The 20,446-nt window shown below is 44.3% G+C and overlaps 1 protein-coding gene across 1 annotated transcript in view; it reads left to right on the top strand.

The window, feature by feature from the left end:
- Positions 1 to 20,446, top strand: part of LOC134908955 (adhesion G protein-coupled receptor F5-like) — a 183,535-nt gene that overhangs the window by 22,038 nt on the left and 141,051 nt on the right. Inside the window, exons 5-6 of the mRNA XM_063915239.1 lie at positions 75 to 284; positions 9,539 to 9,733. Coding sequence (XP_063771309.1) covers positions 75 to 284; positions 9,539 to 9,733 — 405 coding nt within the window. The remainder of the gene's footprint in view (positions 1 to 74; positions 285 to 9,538; positions 9,734 to 20,446) is intronic.

Here is a 20,446-nt window from a genome sequence, read left to right as displayed (position 1 = left end):
TAATGGACCAACTTAAAGCAAAATAATAGTTAAAATGTTTAAAAAAATTTGCTTTCTTTCTGTTTTCCCTACAGCAAAGCTTACCATTGCAATGTACCCGGAGACACTATTTCATGGAGATACATTAACTATTGTTTGTAACTTCACTGAAGTAACAACCATTTCCTGGTACCTCAATTCCAATGATATTACCAATAATCCAAGCTATAACACTTCCTACTCTCTACAAGGTACCAGGGTTAGCTACATGCTGAACAAAAAGAATGTCAGTGCCTCTGATGCAGGTGGGTACTATAGACATTTACTCTGAGTACAACACATTAGTATAGAGTCTTGTTAATCAGCCCGTGTAGAAAATACTATGGGGCTTACTTAATTAACAAAAGGGCTTACCACAGGAGGGAATGCGGTTATATTACCGGCAGTTAGGATACCGATGCTGGAATCCCGACTGCTTAAAATGTCGACACACGGTATCCCGCAACGTGGTGAGCGCAGCAGGCCAGCAAAGGGCTCTGTTGCGCTTGCCACCTTCTCGGCATTCGGCCGCCGGGATCCCGGCATCGGAATGCTGACCGCCGGAACCACTCTGCCGGTCATGCATACCCAACCCACAGGAAGATATCCTCAAGCTTTAATGCATAATTGCCGACTCTCCCGAAATTGGCAGGAGGATCCTGAAAATTGGGTGGCACTCCTGGCCGCCCGGAAGTCTCCCGGAATCAGCCGCCATCTGCCCTCCAGTCTCCAGACTTCCCATAGCTGCCAGAATTGCGTCATCATCCTAGCTACACCCCCAGCTATACAATGCTGGTAATCGTGGCATTGTATAGCGGGGGTGTTGCTACAATGAGGCAAACATGCCATCACGCCACCCCCCACATAGACTCCAAAGCTTTGCCATACCCTCAAACCGCTCCATGTGTCACACCACGAATTACAGTGCTGCGGTCAATATTTGATCGATAGTGCATCTTTGTGTGCACTGCGGTGGACCAATACTGCAGTCAATATTTGATCGATGGTGCATCTTTGTGCGCACTGCGGCGGATTAGAGCTGCAGCCGGTTGGCGTCTCAATAGACGGCCCATCGGCTACAGCATTTGCAGAATATCAAAGTAGTGGCTGTGACAAAATAGTGTTCATTCTAGCACCCCGCACCTTTCAAACCCCATGCAGTTCCTCTTTCCTTCTAGCACAGTCTGGTCTGCGTCTCAGTGCTGAGATACTGTACTCTCCAGGCAGTAAAGAGTAACTGCACAGGTTTTGAAAGGTGCAGGGTGCTAGAATGAACGCTAACAAAAGTCGCAGCTGCTGCTGCTCTTCGTTCACCACTGAATCAGAACCTATGTGAGACACAGAGTGATAAACCGGTTAGCACATTAGATATTGGAAGCAGCAAGTTTTAAAAAGCTCACTTTGTTTCTCTGCAATATCATTGGTCGCTAGGGAATGAATTGACCACATCCTCAAATACTGGTTCAGTTCTGAGTTCCTCAAAATAGGAATGCAAACCCTGAAATTGGCATGGAAATATTGTTACAATGTTATATCTATACCATAATAGAAAATGGCATGTCTGGTGAAATATTTATACACATTTTTAAGATGAACATAAATATATAGCATTATATCCTTTGCCTTACCATATAATATCATATAATCGTAATGGGTCGGAGAAAAATTGGTAGCTTAAAGGAGCCCCAGGCAAGATTTCAAAAGTGGCCTTATACAGGTGGGACAAAGTTATTTACATCAGTGGTAGGCAAGTGAATGCAACATGCAGAGGTAGGGTAAGTCACAAGAAAGGCATGTAGTAACACACAAGCTGGCACAGCACTGGTTGCCAGAGTAAGTACAAGTAAGAAAAGCCAACGTACCAGGGCTTTAATACGCACTGTGCTGGCCCGCCCCCTCTTTGTGCATGATATCACAGTGTCACACATAGTGGGCGGTGCCAACCAGCACCTAGGATCCAGTGACCAGCACTGCAAGTATGACGGTATGGCGTACCGGTAAGAAATTCCCATCCGGTATACCGTAGCGCCGGGCTGCCACCTTGCAGACACCGGGTGTGGAGAGAGGAGAGCGCAGCATGCGTCTCTCCTCTCCTGCCCTTCTGTTGGGGGCATATATGGCACTACTGTGGGCATTTGTGCATCTGGCACCATGGGGCATTTGTACATCTGGCACCGTGTGGCATTTGTGTATCTGGCACTGTAGGAGTATATCTGGCACAGTGGGGGCGTATCTGGCACTGTGGGGGCATATGTGTAACTGGCACTATTGGGGTCATATGTGTATCTGGCTCCCCCATATGTGTATCATGCCCCCATTTTCATTGGCCACGCCCCATGTGGAATTTGGCCATACCCATTTTTTTGCGCGCTATAAGACATTTTTTCTACTTGCACCATTGCCAGTGACCATCAAGCAGTATGGTTCAGAATAAAGACAGAGACTGACTCATCCCATACAAAAACAAAGGTGTTAGATTTTAGGAAAGGGAAGATGTGTAAGTGATTCTTTGGAGGAGTGGAGGAACTTGAAAGGAGTGCAGGAGAGGTGGGAAAAATTAAAAAGTGGTATACTAAAGGCAATAGAACTTTGGGTGTAATTAAGATTTGATCGCTGCTGTGCATTTTTGCACAGCGGGCAAACAGATCTTAACTGTGCATTCATATGCACAGCAATGCGCCGGCGCATTGCACAACAGCACCGGGCATTGGTGCCTAGCGACGTGATGGTGTGAAAAATCCAAACGCATGGGTGTTCGCAAGGTGATTGACAGGAAGAGGCAGTTTGTGGGGGGCAACTGATAGTTTTATAGGACCCGTGAACAAGCCCAGCGGTGAAACGTACGTCGGGACTGACGTCATCAAAGGACGTCGTGTGGCCACGCCCCCCCTCTTGGTCCGGGCGGCCGCAGCACCTCAGCGGGGACGGCGCGCGGCAGCAGTGAATGAGGGAAGCTGGAAGCCGGCCGGAGTAGTGGAGGAGACCGATACACGCCGGCATCCAAAGTAGCTTGGAGAGGCGCCTGGTAACATACTGTCTCTCACATTAACTACTCACCCACGGCGGCATGTGCCTCGCTTCCCCCTCCTCCTTCTCTCCACAGCGCACCTCAAACTCTGAGGACATTAGGGATTCTCTACATATATCCCTCTGCAGGATTAATGTATCAATGTATATATCTAACAATCTTACTAGCTTACATTATCCGCCTGCTGTCCCTATATAGAATTATTAAAGAGGTGCATTTTTATAAATGATTGATTTGTAGGTTGCATTTCCTTCTTCTGCAGAAAAGTACCAGTCTTTATTTTATCTATATCAGCAAATGAATGCTTTAGACCTTTATAGATTCAATTTCTAGCAGTGGCAGCACATAATGATGTTTGACAATGTAGCCCCTGCAGTATTGTGCTATTTAATGAAGGTTCATTTCACTGTCTGTTTGGATTTATTCTGCAGACCTTGTGCTTGAAGCAACATTGTTTCATTTTATTTCTATGTTGCACTTTCTTCTTCTGCAGAAAGCACTATTCTGTGATTGATTATAGAAACAAATGAATGTGTCAGAAATTTTCATAGATTTAACTTTTCGGCTATGCCAGCAGAGGACAACGATTCTTTGAATTAATTACTCAGCACAATAATGCTTGACTAATATAGCATTTGCAACATTGTGCTATTTTCCCTTGCAGAAAGCACTAATCTAAAATTGTTTATGCTATTAAATAAAGGTATCAGAATTCTATAGATTTAACTGAGGATAATGATCCCTTGAATGGATTAATTAGCATAACTATGCTTGATGATATAACTTCTGTAGCACTGTGTCATCTAATGAAGGTTAAATGAATTTCTGACCTTACCCTGCAGATTTTTGTTTGAAGACTTTTTGCAATACTGTTTCAAATTGGACTAATTAGCATAACCATGCTTGATGATATAACATCTGCAGCACTGTGCTATCTAATGAAGGTTAAATGAATCTCTGACCTTACTCTGCAGATTTTTGTTTGAAGACCTTTTGCAACATTGTTTCATTTTATTTATTTTTGGGTGAGAGTCCAGTGTTCCCATGTTTGTTGGTTTTTTTTTTTGTTTTTTTGTTATTCAACGATCCACCTTTTCAATTGCTTTCTAGGTAAATATGATCTTATTCATCTCCACAGACTTTGCTAATGCAATCTGATTACCTCCAATTGGAATTACCACTATATGCAGATTGATTAATGCCTATGAGATATAATAAATGTGTACTCTAGTTGATCTAAAAATATCAGCCCAATTACCGTTATCACTGTGTATATCCATACATTAAATCTAGGGGTGATCAGCCATAGATATGAAATTGGGATGGTTTTTGAATGAATTATTCTAACCAAGCTATACAGTATTGACTCCTCCCATACTTCAATTTGAGCTGTACCTCTCTTCCATCACTCTCTCATCTGGCTGACAGCAGTGTTGACAAGGGCCTTGCCCTTTTCAGCGTACAATTTGCCGTCACAACAGAAAGCAGAAGTGGTTCTTTCTTTCTTCTTCCTCTGTCTTATATTCAAAGGAAATGGCCATTTATTCCACAATAAGACAGGTGATGGCTCTCTTTTCCAACACTCTCTCATCTGGAAAAGCCTGGGGCCAATTGATTCAGTAACGAGTAGCAGGCAGAGTACAGACAGCAGAAGTGGGTTCTCTCTTCCTTCACATATCATCTTTTACTATTCAAGGTCGTACTATCCTGAAAGTAGCCCGATCTTCTATCTCGGAAGCTGATAGGATAGACCTGGTTAGTACTTTGAAGGGGGACCACTTAGGAATACCAGGCACTGTGGATATCACCAAGATGATCACCTAGTTTTCAATCTGAATAACACTGGTGGAGCAGTTCTTAGCTGCTCACTCTCACCACATTTCATATTTCACCCTTCTATTTCTTACTTTATAAATTAAGAAAAAGATTATAATTACATTGGACCGCACTGGTCGATATTTTAATGGAAACAGAATAAATGTTACGTTTTAGATTATTCACTATCACATTATCTCACTGTATACTGTACTAATCGATTAATATTAATTACAAATAAGAGTGCTCCCAAAAAGGATTTCTTTTGTCTTTCTTTTTTCATATATGTAGTTTTATAGGAGTGTCAGGAAAAACAGGCGGGATCAAGCGTTTTGAGGGAGGTTGTCTGATGCCAGCTCCTACCCTGAGCTCTGCTACAAAAGCGACCACACACTGGCACAGACCTTATACCCTCCCCCTGTAGGCGGCGACTATCTGATCTCAGGGCAGAAAAAAAACGCAGCCCAGCAATCAGATATGAATTACCCTCTTTGTATCAAAATGGTGAAGAAAAACACAAAAAAATGGAAGGTAGTGTGGTTTTCGAAAGAAGTAGCAAGTATTTTGAAAGCAAAAAAGATGGCCTTTAGGAAATACAGTATAAACAGATGCAGAATAGAAGCTGGAATAGAGCTAATGTAGTCCCACTGCACAAAAGTGGAAATAAGAAAGAGACAAGAAACTACCGACCAGTGTTCCTTACGTCAATTGTAGGAAAACGGATGGAAAAATTCTTAAATAAAAGAGTTGTGGAATATCTCAAATCCAGCAATTTACAGGATCCTAAAAAGCAAAGATTTGCTGGGGAGAGATCATGTCAAACAAATATTATTGACTTTTTTGATTGGGAAACCAAATTACTAGATCAAGAGACAGCCATAGATGTAGCCTATGTGCAGCCGTAGCCAAACGTTTTGAGAATGACACAAATATACATTTTCACAAAGTCTGCTGCCTTAGTTTTCTGATGGCAATTTGCACATACTCCAGAATGTCATGAAGAGTGATCAGATGAATTGCAATTATTTGCAAAGTCCTTCTTTGCCATGACAATGAACTTAATCCTAAAAACAAAATTTCCACTGTATTTCAGCCCTGTCACAAAAGGACCAGCTGGCATCATGTCAGTGATTCTCTCGTTAACACAGGTGAGAGTGTTGACGAGGATAAGGCTGGAGATCACTCTGTCATGCTGATTGAGTTAGAATAACAGATTGAAAGCTTTAAAGGGAGGGTGGTGCTTGAAATCATTGTTCTTCCACTGTTAACCATGATTACCTGCAACAGAACACATGTAGTCATCATTGCTTTGCACAAAAAGGTCTTCACAGTCAAGGATATTGCCGCTAGTAAGATTGCACCTAAATCAACCATTTATGGGCTCATGAAGAACTTCAAGGAAAGAGTTTCAATAGTTCTGAAGAAGGCTTCAGGGCACCCAAGAACGTCCAGCAAGCACCAGGACTGTCTCCTAAAGTTGATTCAGCTGCAGGATCGGGGCACCAGTGCAGAGCTTGCTCAGGAATGGCAGCAGGCAGGTGTGAATGCATCTGCATGTACAGTGAGGCAAAGAGTTTTGGAGGATGGCCTAGTGTCAAGAAGTGAAGCAAAGAAGCCATTTCTCTCCAGGAAAAACAGGCACAGACTGATATTCTGCAAAAGGTACAGGCATTGGACTGCTGAGGACTGGGGTAAAGTCATTTTCTCTGATGAATACCCTTTCAAAACGCTTGTCCGGAGAAGGAAAGGTGAGTGCTACCATCAGTCCTGTGTCATACCAACAGTAAAGCATCCTGAGAACATTCATGTGTGGGGTTGCTTCTCAGCCAAGGGAGTGGGCTCACTCACAATTTTGCCTAAGAACACAAGCATGAATAAAGAATGGTACCAAAACATCCTCCAACAGCAACTTCTCCCAACCATCCAAGAACAGTTTGGTGATGAGCAATGCCTTTTCCAGCATGATGGAGCACCTTGCCATAAGGCAATAGTTATAACTAAGTGGCTCGGGAAACAAAACATCTAAATTTTGGGTCCATTGGCAGGAAACTCCCCAGACCTTAATATCATTGAGAATTTGTCGTCAATTCTCAATAGGCAGGTGGACAAACAAAAACCCACAAATTATCACAAACGCCAATCATTGATAAGTCAAGAATGGGCGGCCATCAGTCAATATGTGTCCGAAAAGTTGATTGACAGCATGCCAGGGCAAATTGCAGAGGTCTTGAAAAAGAAGGGTGAGCACTGCAATATTTGCATAAACCTAATGTAATTGTCAATAAAAGCCTTGGACACTTATGAAATGCTTGTAATTTTACTTCAGTATACCATAGTAACATCTGACAAAAAGGTCTAAAAACACTAAAGCTGCAAACTTTGTGAAAACCAATACTCGTGTAATTTTTTAAAACTTTTAGCCATGGCTGTAGACCTTAGTAAGGCTTTTGCAGACTGCTAAATAATCATGCATGTTTGGGATTGGGTTCTAAAATGGTTAAATGGATAAAACCTGGTTGCAGGATAGGAAATTAGAGCGTTGTAGTAAATGGAGTGCATTCACAGGAGGGAAATGCTACCAGTGGAGTACCTCATGGATTTGTACTTGTACCAGTGCTTTTTAATATCTTTATTGGGGACATTGCAAATGGTATTGAAAGTAACAGATGCCTTTTTTGCAGATGACACAAAGTTATGCAGCAGGGTAGACACACCAGGAGGGGTAAAACAAATGATTGATATTCTAGGAAGACTAGAGGAATAGTCAAAAGCTTGGCAACAACAGTTTAATGTTAAAAAATTCAAAATCATGCACTTGGTTGATATTGATGTACCTTCAATTTTCTCCACAGCCACGGAGTGCAATAAAATATTTTAGAGCACTCTGTGGCTTCTGTGGCTGTGGAGAATATTGGAGATCTAAAAGCTAGATAACGGATCAGAGATCCTGGAAAAATATCTGTGCGACATTAGCAAATCCATGGTGGATTGAACAGGCACTTTTTGAATTAAAGGATTATGTCCTTTGTTTCAACACCCTGAAGTACTGTGGGGATTATAAAATAGATAGAAGTGAACAGAGTGAGTATGCAAAATTGAAGAAAAACAAATGAATTGTGTTTGGAACTACTGTTACAGACAGCTATTCTGTAATCAGTGCCAGACTTTAATATATGTTGTTGTTTTTGTTTTGTTTTGTTTTGTTTTTTAAGGCAAGGGTGGGCCTTAGTTTGTTGAAGCGGGCTGCAGGTGAGATCCAAGCGCCAATTAGGGTTTCTCTTTTTTACATAACGTAAGATATCTACATATGGACTACTACTCATGCCTTGCACTCTGTGAGGGGCAGACTGAGTAAGGGAACTACCAATGAGCTACAGCTTGACCACTCCACTCATATCACTGCAGTGAGCTTCAGACTGGTAGTGGATCTATCCATGGGCTACTGCCCAACCACTCCACTCATATCTCTACAGTGAGCTTCAGACTGGTAGAGGATCTGTCCATGGGCTACTGCCAAACCACTCCACTCATATCACTAAAGTGAGCTTCAGACTGGTAGATGATCTATCCACGGGCTACTGCCAAACCACTCCACTGATATCACTACAGTGAGCTTCAGACTGGTAGAGGATCTATCCATGGGCTACTGCCCAACCACTCCACTCATATCTCTACACTGAGCTTCAGACTGGTAGAGGATCTGTCCATGGGCTACTGCCAAACCACTCCACTCATATCACTAAAGTGAGATTCAGACTGGTAGATGATCTATCCACAGGCTACTGCCAAACCACTCCACTGATATCACTACAGTGAGCTTCAGACTGGTAGAGGATCTATCCATGGGCTAATGCCAAACCACTCCACTTATATCACTACAGTGAGCTTCAGACTGGTAGATGATCTATCCACTGGCTACTGCCAAACCACTCCACTTATATCACTACAGCGAGCTTCAGACTGGTAGATGATATATCCAAGGGCTATTGTCCAACCACTCCACTCATATCTTTACAGTGAGCTTCAGACTGGTAGAGGATCTATCCATGGGTTACTGCCCAACCACTCCACTCATATCACTGCAGTGAGCTTCAGACTGGTAGAGGATCTATCCATGGGTTACTGCCCAACCACTCCACTCATATCACTGCAGTGAGCTTCAGAATGGTAGAGGATCTATCCATGGGCTACTGCCAAACCACTCCACTCATATCACTATGGTGAGCTTCAGACTGGTAGATGATCTGTCCATAAGCTACTGCCAAACCACTACACTCATATCTCTACAGTGAGCTTCAAACTGGTAGATGATAAGCTACTGCCAAACCACTCCACCACAGTGAGGTTCAGGGTAAGAGTTATACCACTGTGTTACTGAACAAATGCTCCTCTCAGATTACTGCACTTTTTTGATGGCTTTTATATAGAAGATAAGTAGAACAGAGATACTCCAAAATATCTAAGCGGCAGTTAATGAATAGTGCTTTGTCTTGTCATTTGCCACTGACGTATAAGAACATAGTAACACTAGTTACACTGAAATGTATTTCACACCAGATTCCAAAATGCCACAATAGCCTTTACAATTGTCTTCTTTGCCGAATGGTCAATTATCTTCTCCATATTTTCATTGCTTCCTAACAGAGTTTACACCATTGTATCTTTTATTTTCTATAGGTACTTACACCTGCGCTGTCACTGTCAACGGAAATAATCAAGCACAAAGCACAACCATTAGTAAAATTACTGAGCTAGCGATTGATCTGTCAGGTAATAATGAGACTTTCTGCGATGGGGCTACATTTAATTTGACTTGCTGTACGAAAGGCATTCCACTTTTATCTGGGACATGGACTGTAAACGGGAAATCCGGTAAGTTAAATATACTTTATTTCTTCTTAATGGGCCCCATAACTCAAATGACAGTTGTTATTATTATTGGAGCACTATGGAAGGACTTGAAATGTAATCACAACAATCACAATATTTTATGATTGTAGAGCACATTTGCTGTGTATAACAGTGCAGTTATTTCTTTCACAAAGAGAATAATCTATAGGACTACCTGATTCATAGGTGGATGCAAGGTGCAAGTACCCAATGTTTTAAATCTGTGCATGCATCCGAGATACACTGCACATGTGTCCTGATGGGGATCCATGCATTTCCAGTAGACAATCCTGGGCAGTGACTAGGGGATGGCTTTCATCGGCGGGCGTTTCAGAAGACACAGTTCCACTGGCATCGGCAGCCATATACCATCGGACAATCTTAGCAACCATAAGGTTGTTTTAATGTCTGATAGTGCAGCTCATGTCTGCTCAGTGGTGCAAGTATTTGCTCACCTCAGCAGATTAGAGTGGAAGCTAGTGGACCTCTCAGTAGACAACCCATGGACTGAGGCATTGACATAATTTCACAGTAGTGTCTTTACTATCTCTAATCAGGCCCAATATCAGGGTACAACAAACATAGATATGAGATGCTGCTGGATTAGGCAGTCGAGCCGTGCTAAGAACATCAACTCAGTGGCACTGCCTGAGGAAACTACCGTGGTGGACAATTCTCGTATCCTTGTGTGCACAGCTAACGTAAAGTAAGTAAATAGGAAGCTTGTCCATTAGACAGCCAAAGTTCTGGTCATACAGAGTACCATTTAGCCACATATTTAAAGTGTTTTTGCAAAGTCACATTTATAGACACTGAAGTATTTTTTATGTATCTTTGGAAGCCTTTGGGAAGCTTCTGATATCTTCTTGGCTGCAGTCTTTAGGTGCTAGGGCGCCAGCCATTTCTACTTAGACGGTGATAAAGCTAAATATTTATCTTATTTAAAACCCTTTAAGAGGTCTAAGAACACTGTACGCTATTGACGTATGGAGTACCGTAAGGGTACGCACGTTGCGTAACAATCGCTTAGCCGTGGTCGAGACGCTCAAGCGTCACGTTCGCTCACGGCCAAGAGATCACAGGCAGGCACGCTATTGGCTGCCGACTAACGTAATGATTCGCTATAGCGTAGCGGACGCTCGGGATCACGAGGAGATCACCAGCGACGCAGACGCTTACAGTGTTAAACCTTTATATCTAAACCATAAACAATGTAATATGCAGTAAAACCTTAGTGTAGTGATTGAGTGTAAATGCAACACAGTGTAACCTTATTAACTTAAAAGCTGTTCGAGCATCACCGACGCTCTGAGAATACTTAACACTATAAGAAATACACAGATACCGGGCTTAGGGTCTAACGCCTTATTTGAATGTTATACTTGCAAAAAGAATAATACAGTACAAGTCATACACTACAATACAACACAGACTAACTAACCAGATAACTACACAGGAAATACAATACAATACGATTATGTTTAAGGGAATACGAGAGAGAAAGAGGAGAAGAGAGAGAGAGAGAGAGAGAGAGTGAGAGAGAGAGAGATGACTCACAATAACAATAAAGACAATATGATTGCGGAGAAAACTTACGCACAAACGGAACGATCGCATGCGCCTTTCTGAATATCCAGCTCCCGATTATCAGTGATGAGAATCGTTGAAGAGAGTGAGCTGGATCAGGTCGGCTTGTCTATTTATGCCCCACACACAATACAATACAATGGTCCCTACAATCTCATTGTTCATTGGACACAGGAATTCGTCTTCGCATTATAACAAAAGGTCATAGGTTGATTCATACAGGTGGGCTGTGACCATTTCCAACTGCTCAGGTGGGTGGGAAACTAGGTTTCCCGCCGCATGGATAAGTAAGTGCAAATAATAGTAAATGGACATAAACTTCTGTTATGCACACCAGTGCCAGCAGGAAAGTACTGGTGTCAGAACTGTTATGCACTCCAGTGTCTGCAGGAATGTACTGGTGTTTGAACTGTTATGCAAAACAGATGGACTCACAGACAAACTGGGGGATATGACATAACGTACACAGAAGGTGATAGGGTAACAAAATACACACAAAGTGAACAGAGAAGCCCAGAGGCTAAGGAACTGGGTATCTCCCTTGTATTAGAACTGCTAAGATGGAAAAAGCAAGATGTTGTGTTTTAATACGTAGAGTACCCGAAATGCTGTTGCTAAGGGCAACAGCAAAACCCTAAAGGGTTACCAACGGGTGTGGCAGTAAACTCCTTGGTCAGAGATGGAATGATAGACACAAGGAGAATCTCCACAATCCAAATTCTCACTTGCAGTGCACAGGTTTTAGCTTACTGCCACTAAACTGACCCCTGACACCTAGCACAGTGAGACAGGATTAGACAGGCAAGTCTTAGAATACAGCCGCAAACTTGCTAAGTTCACAGGGTAGTAACAGAACCCCAGCAAGCTAAACGACTGACTCCAGTCTTACTGCTAGGTCTGGATTGGCAGAGTGTAATACCAAATTCCCAGGCCTATTTGCAGTAAGCAACAAACAAATACAAAGCTACACAGTACTGGCTAACGTTCATGAACTGACTAACCAACAAAGATTCAGCAGCATCTGCTTACCCTGAAAAGAGGCCTTATAAAGCAGGTGCTGTCCACGCCCCACTCAGACCTCACAGACTGTGAGCACAAAAACCAGCACCGGATCCCCTGCCGTGCACAGAGCCTATAACCACTGCACAGCAAAAGACCCGAACCGGAGTATCAGCTGCGCTCAGGTTACACCACTAGCACTTGTCTCCCGGTTGCCATGACGACGTGGCAGCACAGGGCAGGAGACCCTAACAGTACCCCCCCTCTGACGAGGGGTCAAAGAACCCCTACCACCGGGTTTATCGGGGAACTGCGAGAAGAAAGAGCGTATCAGTCTGGGGGCATGAAGATCACAACTGCGCACCCACGACCGCTCCTCCGGGCCATACCCCTTCCAGTGCACCAAAAATGACAGCCGACCCCGAACCACCTTGGAGTCAAGAATCCTTTCAACAACAAACTCCCTCTGGCCACGTATCAGAAGAGGGGAAGGTCTTCCACTGGTAGAAGGATTACTAATCGCCCGTTTTAAAAGGGAACAATGAAATGTTTTATTGATACCCAAAGAACGGGGCAGATCTAACTGAAATGCCACCGGATTGATAACCCTGGTGATCTTATAAGGGCTGATGAACCGGGGCCCTAACTTATGAGATGGCTGTCTCAACTTCAAATTCTTGGTAGACAACCAGACGAAGTCTCCTAATTTGAAGCTGCAGGGTCTTTTCCGCTTATCAAAAACCCTTTTGGTCACTAATGACACAGACACAAGGGCTTTCTTCACTTTCCGCCAAATACCTCTAAGGACCGAAACCACAGAGGAACCACCAGGCGTGGAGTCCACGGGGTCAAAAGAATTGGCCTTAGGATGATGCCCATACACACAAAGGAAGGGAGAGATCCCTGTAGCAGAGTGAGCCGCGTTGTTATAGGCAAACTCCGCCATGGACAGATGAGCAACCCAGTCAGTCTGACACTTGGAGACATAACACCTGAGGAACTGCTCCAAGGACTGGTTCACCCTTTCAGTCTGCCCATTAGACTGCGGATGGTAGCCTGACGACAAGCTAACAGAAATCTGGAGATCGGAACAAAATGCCCTCCAGAATTTGGCCACAAACTGGGATCCGCGGTCAGAGACCACATCAAGTGGCAACCCGTGGAGACGCACAACATGCAGCATAAATAATTCAGACAGGCGTCTGGCTGATGGCAGCCCAACCAGTGGAACGAAGTGCACCATCTTCGAAAACCTGTCAACGACAACCCAGATGGCTGTCATCCCCGAGGATTTGGGCAAGTCCACCACAAAATCCATTGAAATGTGGGTCCATGGCTTAGATGGGATAGAGAGTGGATGTAATGGGCCAACAGGAACCCCTCTAGGAGTCTTATTTCGGGCACAGATGTCACATGCCCGAACCCACTGATCCACATCCTTAGCCACCGAGGGCCACCACACCGCCCTAGATAGCAACTCCCGAGTTCTGGCAATACCCGGGTGACCTGCCGACTTCTTGGCATGGAATTCCAGGAACACTCGCTGTCTTAACCTAGGAGGCACAAACAAAAGACCTACCGGAAGGTCTGGAGGAGCCTGCTCCTGTGCTCTAAGGACTAATGATAAGAGGTCCTGGGTAATGCCCACTTTAATACATGATGGGGAAACAATGGGCAACGGCTCCTCGGTGGTCTCCTGGATTGGAGCAAAACTCTGCGAGAGCGCATCAGCCTTGATGTTTTTTGATCCAGGGCGATATGTTATCAAAACATTAAAGCGAGCAAAAAACAAAGCCCATCGTGCCTGCCTGGCATTGAGACGCTTCGCTGACTCTAAATATGCCAGATTCTTATGGTCAGTGAGAATTGAGACCACAAACTTAGCCCCCTCAAGCCAGTGTCTCCACTCCTCGAGTGCATCCTTAATAGCCAACAATTCCCGGTTACCCACGTCATAATTCATCTCGGCAGGCGAAAATTTACGGGAAAAGTAAGCACAGGGATGAAGGCGATTATCAGACACTCCCATCTGAGAAAGCACTGCCCCAATACCCATCTCAGAGGCATCCACCTCCACCACAAAAGGACGCTCTGGATCTGGGTGTCGCAGCACCTTGGCCGAAACAAATGCCCTTTTGAGACGGGCAAAAGCCGCTTTAGCCTCACAAGACCAGTGAGCAACATCCGCCCCTTTCTTAGTGAGTGCCACCAAGGGCGCCACTATAGACGAAAATCCAGCGATAAATCGTCTATAAAAATTTGCAAAGCCCAGGAAACGCTGAAGCGCCTTCAAACTAGTGGGCTGCACCCAATCCAGGACTGCCTGTACCTTGGAACCCTCCATTTGGAAACCTTCTGGGGAGATAATATATCCTAGAAATGCGATTTGCTGAACTTCAAATTCGCACTTCTCCAGCTTTGCCCCAAGCCGGTGGTCTCTGAGTTTCTGGAGGACTAAGCGTACATGCTTCCGATGTTCCTCCAGGGAATGGGAGAAGATTAGGATGTCATCTAAGTATACAACTAAGAATCTATCCAAATATTCCCTGAGCACATCATTCATGAAATCCTGGAAGACTGCCGGGGCATTACAGAGCCCAAAAGGCATCACCAAATATTCATAATGCCCTGAGTGGGTATTAAAGGCAGTCTTCCATTCATCCCCCTCTCTTATTCGGATTAGATTGTACGCACCGCGTAGGTCAATCTTAGAAAAAATGGTGGCAGTACGAAGCTGGTCAAACAAGACCGAAATGAGAGGCAGTGGGTATGAGTTTTTAATCGTGATACGGTTCAATTCCCTGAAGTCGATGCAGGGTCGCAACGAACCGTCCTTTTTACCCACGAAGAAGAACCCCGACCCAACTGGAGACTGTGAAGGTCTGATAAATCCCTTAGCCAAGTTCTCCTGAATGTACTCTGCCATAGCCTGAGTCTCAGGACGTGACAGGGAGTACAACCTGCTCTTGGGAAGCTTAGCATTTGGCAACAAATCAATGGCACAGTCATAGGGGCGATGGGGAGGTAGTACCTCTGCAACTTTTTTGGAGAACACGTCCGCAAAATCTGCATAACACCCTGGCAATCCTGGCAAACTTAGCTGCGAGAGCCTGACTGGAAGGCTCAAGCAACTCCTGAAACAATCAGTACCCCAACTAAGAATCTCCCCAGAGACCCAGTCAAATTGAGGATTGTGGGCCCTTAACCAGGGTAACCCCAACACCAACGGGCAAAAGTACAGACAGTCACATAAAAGGACAATTTTTCAGAGTGTGTGGCTCCAATAAACAAAGAAATCTGGCTAGTGCAAGAGGTAATTTTACCTTGGAATAATGGTTCCCCGTTTAACCCACAAATCTCAATTTCCGATGCCAAGGGTACTAAGGGAACAGAGTGTTTCAGGGCGAATTGGCGGTCCATAAAAACCCCGTCGGCCCCACTGTCCACAAAGGCCTCAGTCTTGACAGTTTGACCGAGGATCTTCAAGGTCACCGGAATGATAAAAGTCTTCTTGGGAAATTCTGACTTCTGGCCTGACAGGATATTTCCCATCACCCTCAGGCCCTGAAGTTTTCCGGCTTTTCTGGGCATGATACTACCACATGACCTTTATTCCCACAGTACAAACACAACCCCTGCTGTCTCCTCCGCGTCTTCTCACGCGAGGAGAGGCGGGTAGCCCCAATCTGCATAGGCTCCTCAGAAAATTCCTCAGAGTCTGAGGTTCCCTTGGGAAGGAAGGAAATCTCAGTCTCCCTTTCAAGCCTACGCTCTCTCAGCCGTCTATCCACCCGGATGGATAACTGCATGAGCTGATCCAAGCTATCAGGCAAGGGATATTGTACCAGTTGGTCCTTTATCTGGTTAGAAAGACCTCTTCGGTACTGGTGTCTCAGGGCTGGGTCATTCCACTGGGTATCATGGGCCAACCTCCGAAACTCCGTACAGTAAACCTCAACTGGCCTGCGCCCTTGCTTAAGGATCGAAATCTGAGCCTCGGCTGAGGCCGTCTTGTCAGGGTCATCATACAACATGCCCAGTGCCGTAAAAAAAGCATCAACACTTTTAAGCGACGGACAGTCAGGCTGCAACCCATATGCCCAGACCTGTGGGTCTCCTTGTAGCAAGGAAATCACTATGCCCACCCGCTGAATCTCCGACCCAGAAGACTGAGGCCTAAGCCGGAAGTATAGCTTGCAGCTCTCCTTGAAACAAAAGAACTGCGAGCGATCTCCAGAAAAACGATCCGGGAGATTTACTTTCGGCTCCTTAACCCCTGCAGGTGCTGCTGCTGCGGGAGCTCCGCCAGCAGCCTGGGAGGTGTGCATTTTAATGGACAAATCATTAAATTGTCGAGTCAGGACCTGCACCTGATCGACCACCTGTTGCAACGTATTTTGAGGGGTATGCTCCATATTCCCACAAAATTTCAACAGGAGTATTAGGCTGCTGAATATGTTATGCACACCAGTGCCAGCAGGAAAGTACTGGTGTCAGAACTGTTATGCACTCCAGTGTCTGCAGGAATGTACTGGTGTTTGAACTGTTATGCAAAACAGATGGACTCACAGACAAACTGGGGGATATGACATAACGTACACAGAAGGTGATAGGGTAACAAAATACACACAAAGTGAACAGAGAAGCCCAGAGGCTAAGGAACTGGGTATCTCCCTTGTATTAGAACTGCTAAGATGGAAAAAGCAAGATGTTGTGTTTTAATACGTAGAGTACCCGAAATGCTGTTGCTAAGGGCAACAGCAAAACCCTATAGGGTTACCAACGGGTGTGGCAGTAAACTCCTTGGTCAGAGATGGAATGATAGACACAAGGAGAATCTCCACAATCCAAATTCTCACTTGCAGTGCACAGGTTTTAGCTTACTGCCACTAAACTGACCCCTGACACCTAGCACAGTGAGACAGGATTAGACAGGCAAGTCTTAGAATACAGCCGCAAACTTGCTAAGTTCACAGGGTAGTAACAGAACCCCAGCAAGCTAAACGACTGACTCCAGTCTTACTGCTAGGTCTGGATTGGCAGAGTGTAATACCAAATTCCCAGGCCTATTTGCAGTAAGCAACAAACAAATACAAAGCTACACAGTACTGGCTAACGTTCATGAACTGACTAACCAACAAAGATTCAGCAGCATCTGCTTACCCTGAAAAGAGGCCTTATAAAGCAGGTGCTGTCCACGCCCCACTCAGACCTCACAGACTGTGAGCACAAAAACCAGCACCGGATCCCCTGCCGTGCACAGAGCCTATAACCACTGCACAGCAAAAGACCCGAACCGGAGTATCAGCTGCGCTCAGGTTACACCACTAGCACTTGTCTCCCGGTTGCCATGACGACGTGGCAGCACAGGGCAGGAGACCCTAACAACTTCTTATGTCCATAACTATTAGCACGAGCGATTAATCCGCTTCAAACCAACACCGGAATATTGCTAATTAAATACCCTTCCGATGGATACTAAACACCACTGTATGATCCATGTCGGACCCTTCGTATCAAACAAAGAGGGATCTCTTTGTACAGGAACATGCTACATTAACTAAACTTTCAGAATCTATCAAAGGGACCATAATCTACAAAATACATTATATAGTTAAAATGTGTAACGATTGAGTCGCACGCTACGAACACATAAACTCTACCGTAAATGCGCATACCGTGCGCCTGCGGGTGCACGTAACAGCGGGTATGCGCACGCACTGGAGAGTGTACGCATGCGCAGAGCGGACATGTATGAGGTGCAAATATGGCAGTGTGCATAGTGATATTTTTCTGACTTTGACAGTCCACCCTTTGGCAGTCAACAATAACTGCCACCTTCTAAAACATTTCAAAAAGAGAAAAATATATGTCAAGTGTAAATACATTTCCATGGTTGGGTAAGGGAGGAGAAAGGAAGGTGAGAAAAGGGTATGACCTAGTAAGATAGCAGAAGCATGTGTGTATGAATCCATGTTTGGGGGGTCATGTATCATCGTGCCGTACGTGTTGTACATCAAGCTTCGAGGTATTGCGAAGTATACATTTGAATTCCTTCTTATCCCGTATTAAGGGTCTGTGGATGGGCTGTCAAACTCTACCGAGCTCTTTTCGGCTGTGGTTGTAACAAAATGGGGGAGCACATTTTAGTTGATGATACATGAATGGGGGAGGTATGTGATTGCTGATATCTGTGCCTGTATTCCCTATCGACTATGTGTGTCATTACCTGAGGGTTGTAGAAATGAAGATAAAAGAACACTTATGGTAAATGCGGTGGTATTCTATGTCAGGTTAATGAACATTTGTCGGTTGAAGTCTTGTTCGGTGTCTGTTGAATGCAGTCTTCTTTGTGCTTTTGCCCAAAAGGTGCGAGCAAAAGCTTTGTCAATGTCCATAGACTTACAAAAGTGTTGGGCTAGCGTAAATTTAAAATTTCTAGGGAAACTGGGGGTCTATGGCATAGTTCATCAAATATCTGTGTATAAGGTTGTCAAAACTTCTTCTTTAATCCATCAGTTGTCTGTATACAGGATCATCAAATTCCTCGTCCAAGTGGGTCTTTTTACCTTGGAGAAAAACGGAAAAACAGGTGAAAGAAACGGACCGTATAATCGCATTTTCATCACATCATTGTCTCTACCGTTGGGTCATAGATCAAATCCATTGGAATTACAATTTCCTCACTCCTTAGACTCATTACCCTAGTACTACGTTTGCACTTCATTAAAGCCTGACCGCATCTAAATATCAAACCAATCGATATGACAACACCTAAGATACATAGAAGAAACTTCCCAACATCCATTATGACTCCTTGAGCCCATTCTCCTAAACCAGAGAACCAATTTCGCGGGTTCAACCATGACACCCAACCAGTCAGCTCATTACCCACAGCAGCAAGAGTGAGATTGTGTCTCCTGCGAAATTCCCACTTTAATTGGAGAATATCGTCCATCTTTTGGTCTATGACCTCGACCGGGTCCTCGGTACTATTTGTAATATATGTGCAACATTTCACGCCGTACTGCGTTGCCAGTGTGACACAATATCCACCTGTCACTGCTGTGAGATAATTAAGAACCATTCTATGCTGAACCAGTTCTGTTTTATAAGCTTGAAGTTCTCTTCCAGTATACCTAAACGTGTCATCATACATTTCAGTGATATTGTCTAACAAATTTGCAAGCGCAGATATGTATCTATAGTTCATCACTCCTCGAGCGGTGCGAGTGAAATCTAGCGCAAGTAGAACCTGAATCCCGGTGGATTCATGGATCATGTCAGAGGCCAAATGCTCTGTCCTTTCTGTCAGTTGCCTTTTAACTACGTGCTCGTAATGAGTATGAGTATAAGGAGCTTGGGCACCACGGTGTATATCTTTCATTTTGGCATGTGATACAGTCATTACCTCAGGCAGTACTTTTCCAATATAACACAATCCTTCAGAGTTTGGGGCAAGCCACTTATACGCCTTCCTCCCGCATATGAAATATGCATCATCGGGGAGAACATATGGGACGGAGTAGGACATAACCATATTACACATCTTCCATGTGAAATCTCCTAACCCTAATTCTCCCATCTGTTTAGTACACGTATCAGTTTGTACGATATGTGCACAGTATCCTGGTGATACCTCTCCAACTCTCGTAATCCTACTTCCTAGGGTATACCTATATCGGAAAGATTTTCCTCTACTGGCTATGTGGCGTATAAGTTCTGTATCTGTAGGCATTTTTATCTGCTCTATATGAAAAGGTCATGGTTTGGTTACTCCATGACACTTCCCAATTTCCCGGCTTTCGGGGATTGGTAATGTTAAAACATATTAGGGACTTATCCACATGATATTGGTGGAGCTTCAAACTAGGAGGACTGGAGATATTAAACCTCCTGTCCACCGGTCTCCCACCCTTTAGCTCAAGTACCTCCCCTACCGTTAAAGGAAATGGTACTAGCCCTGATTTGCTATGACCTTGAGGTACTTGAGAGCATACCCAACAATCTGTCTTATTTAACACACTACCCACTAAGGAGTGATAGTCACTCAATGGATGCCGGTCCATGTGGATATTAAAACTGGATTGGCATTTCTTAATGCACCCA

The sequence above is a fragment of the Pseudophryne corroboree genome, chromosome 4 (genome assembly GCF_028390025.1).
Source record: "Pseudophryne corroboree isolate aPseCor3 chromosome 4, aPseCor3.hap2, whole genome shotgun sequence".
NCBI classification, from domain to species: domain Eukaryota; kingdom Metazoa; phylum Chordata; class Amphibia; order Anura; family Myobatrachidae; genus Pseudophryne; species Pseudophryne corroboree.
Note: the sequence above shows the minus strand (reverse complement) of the source record. Positions and strands in the feature narration are given on the sequence as shown.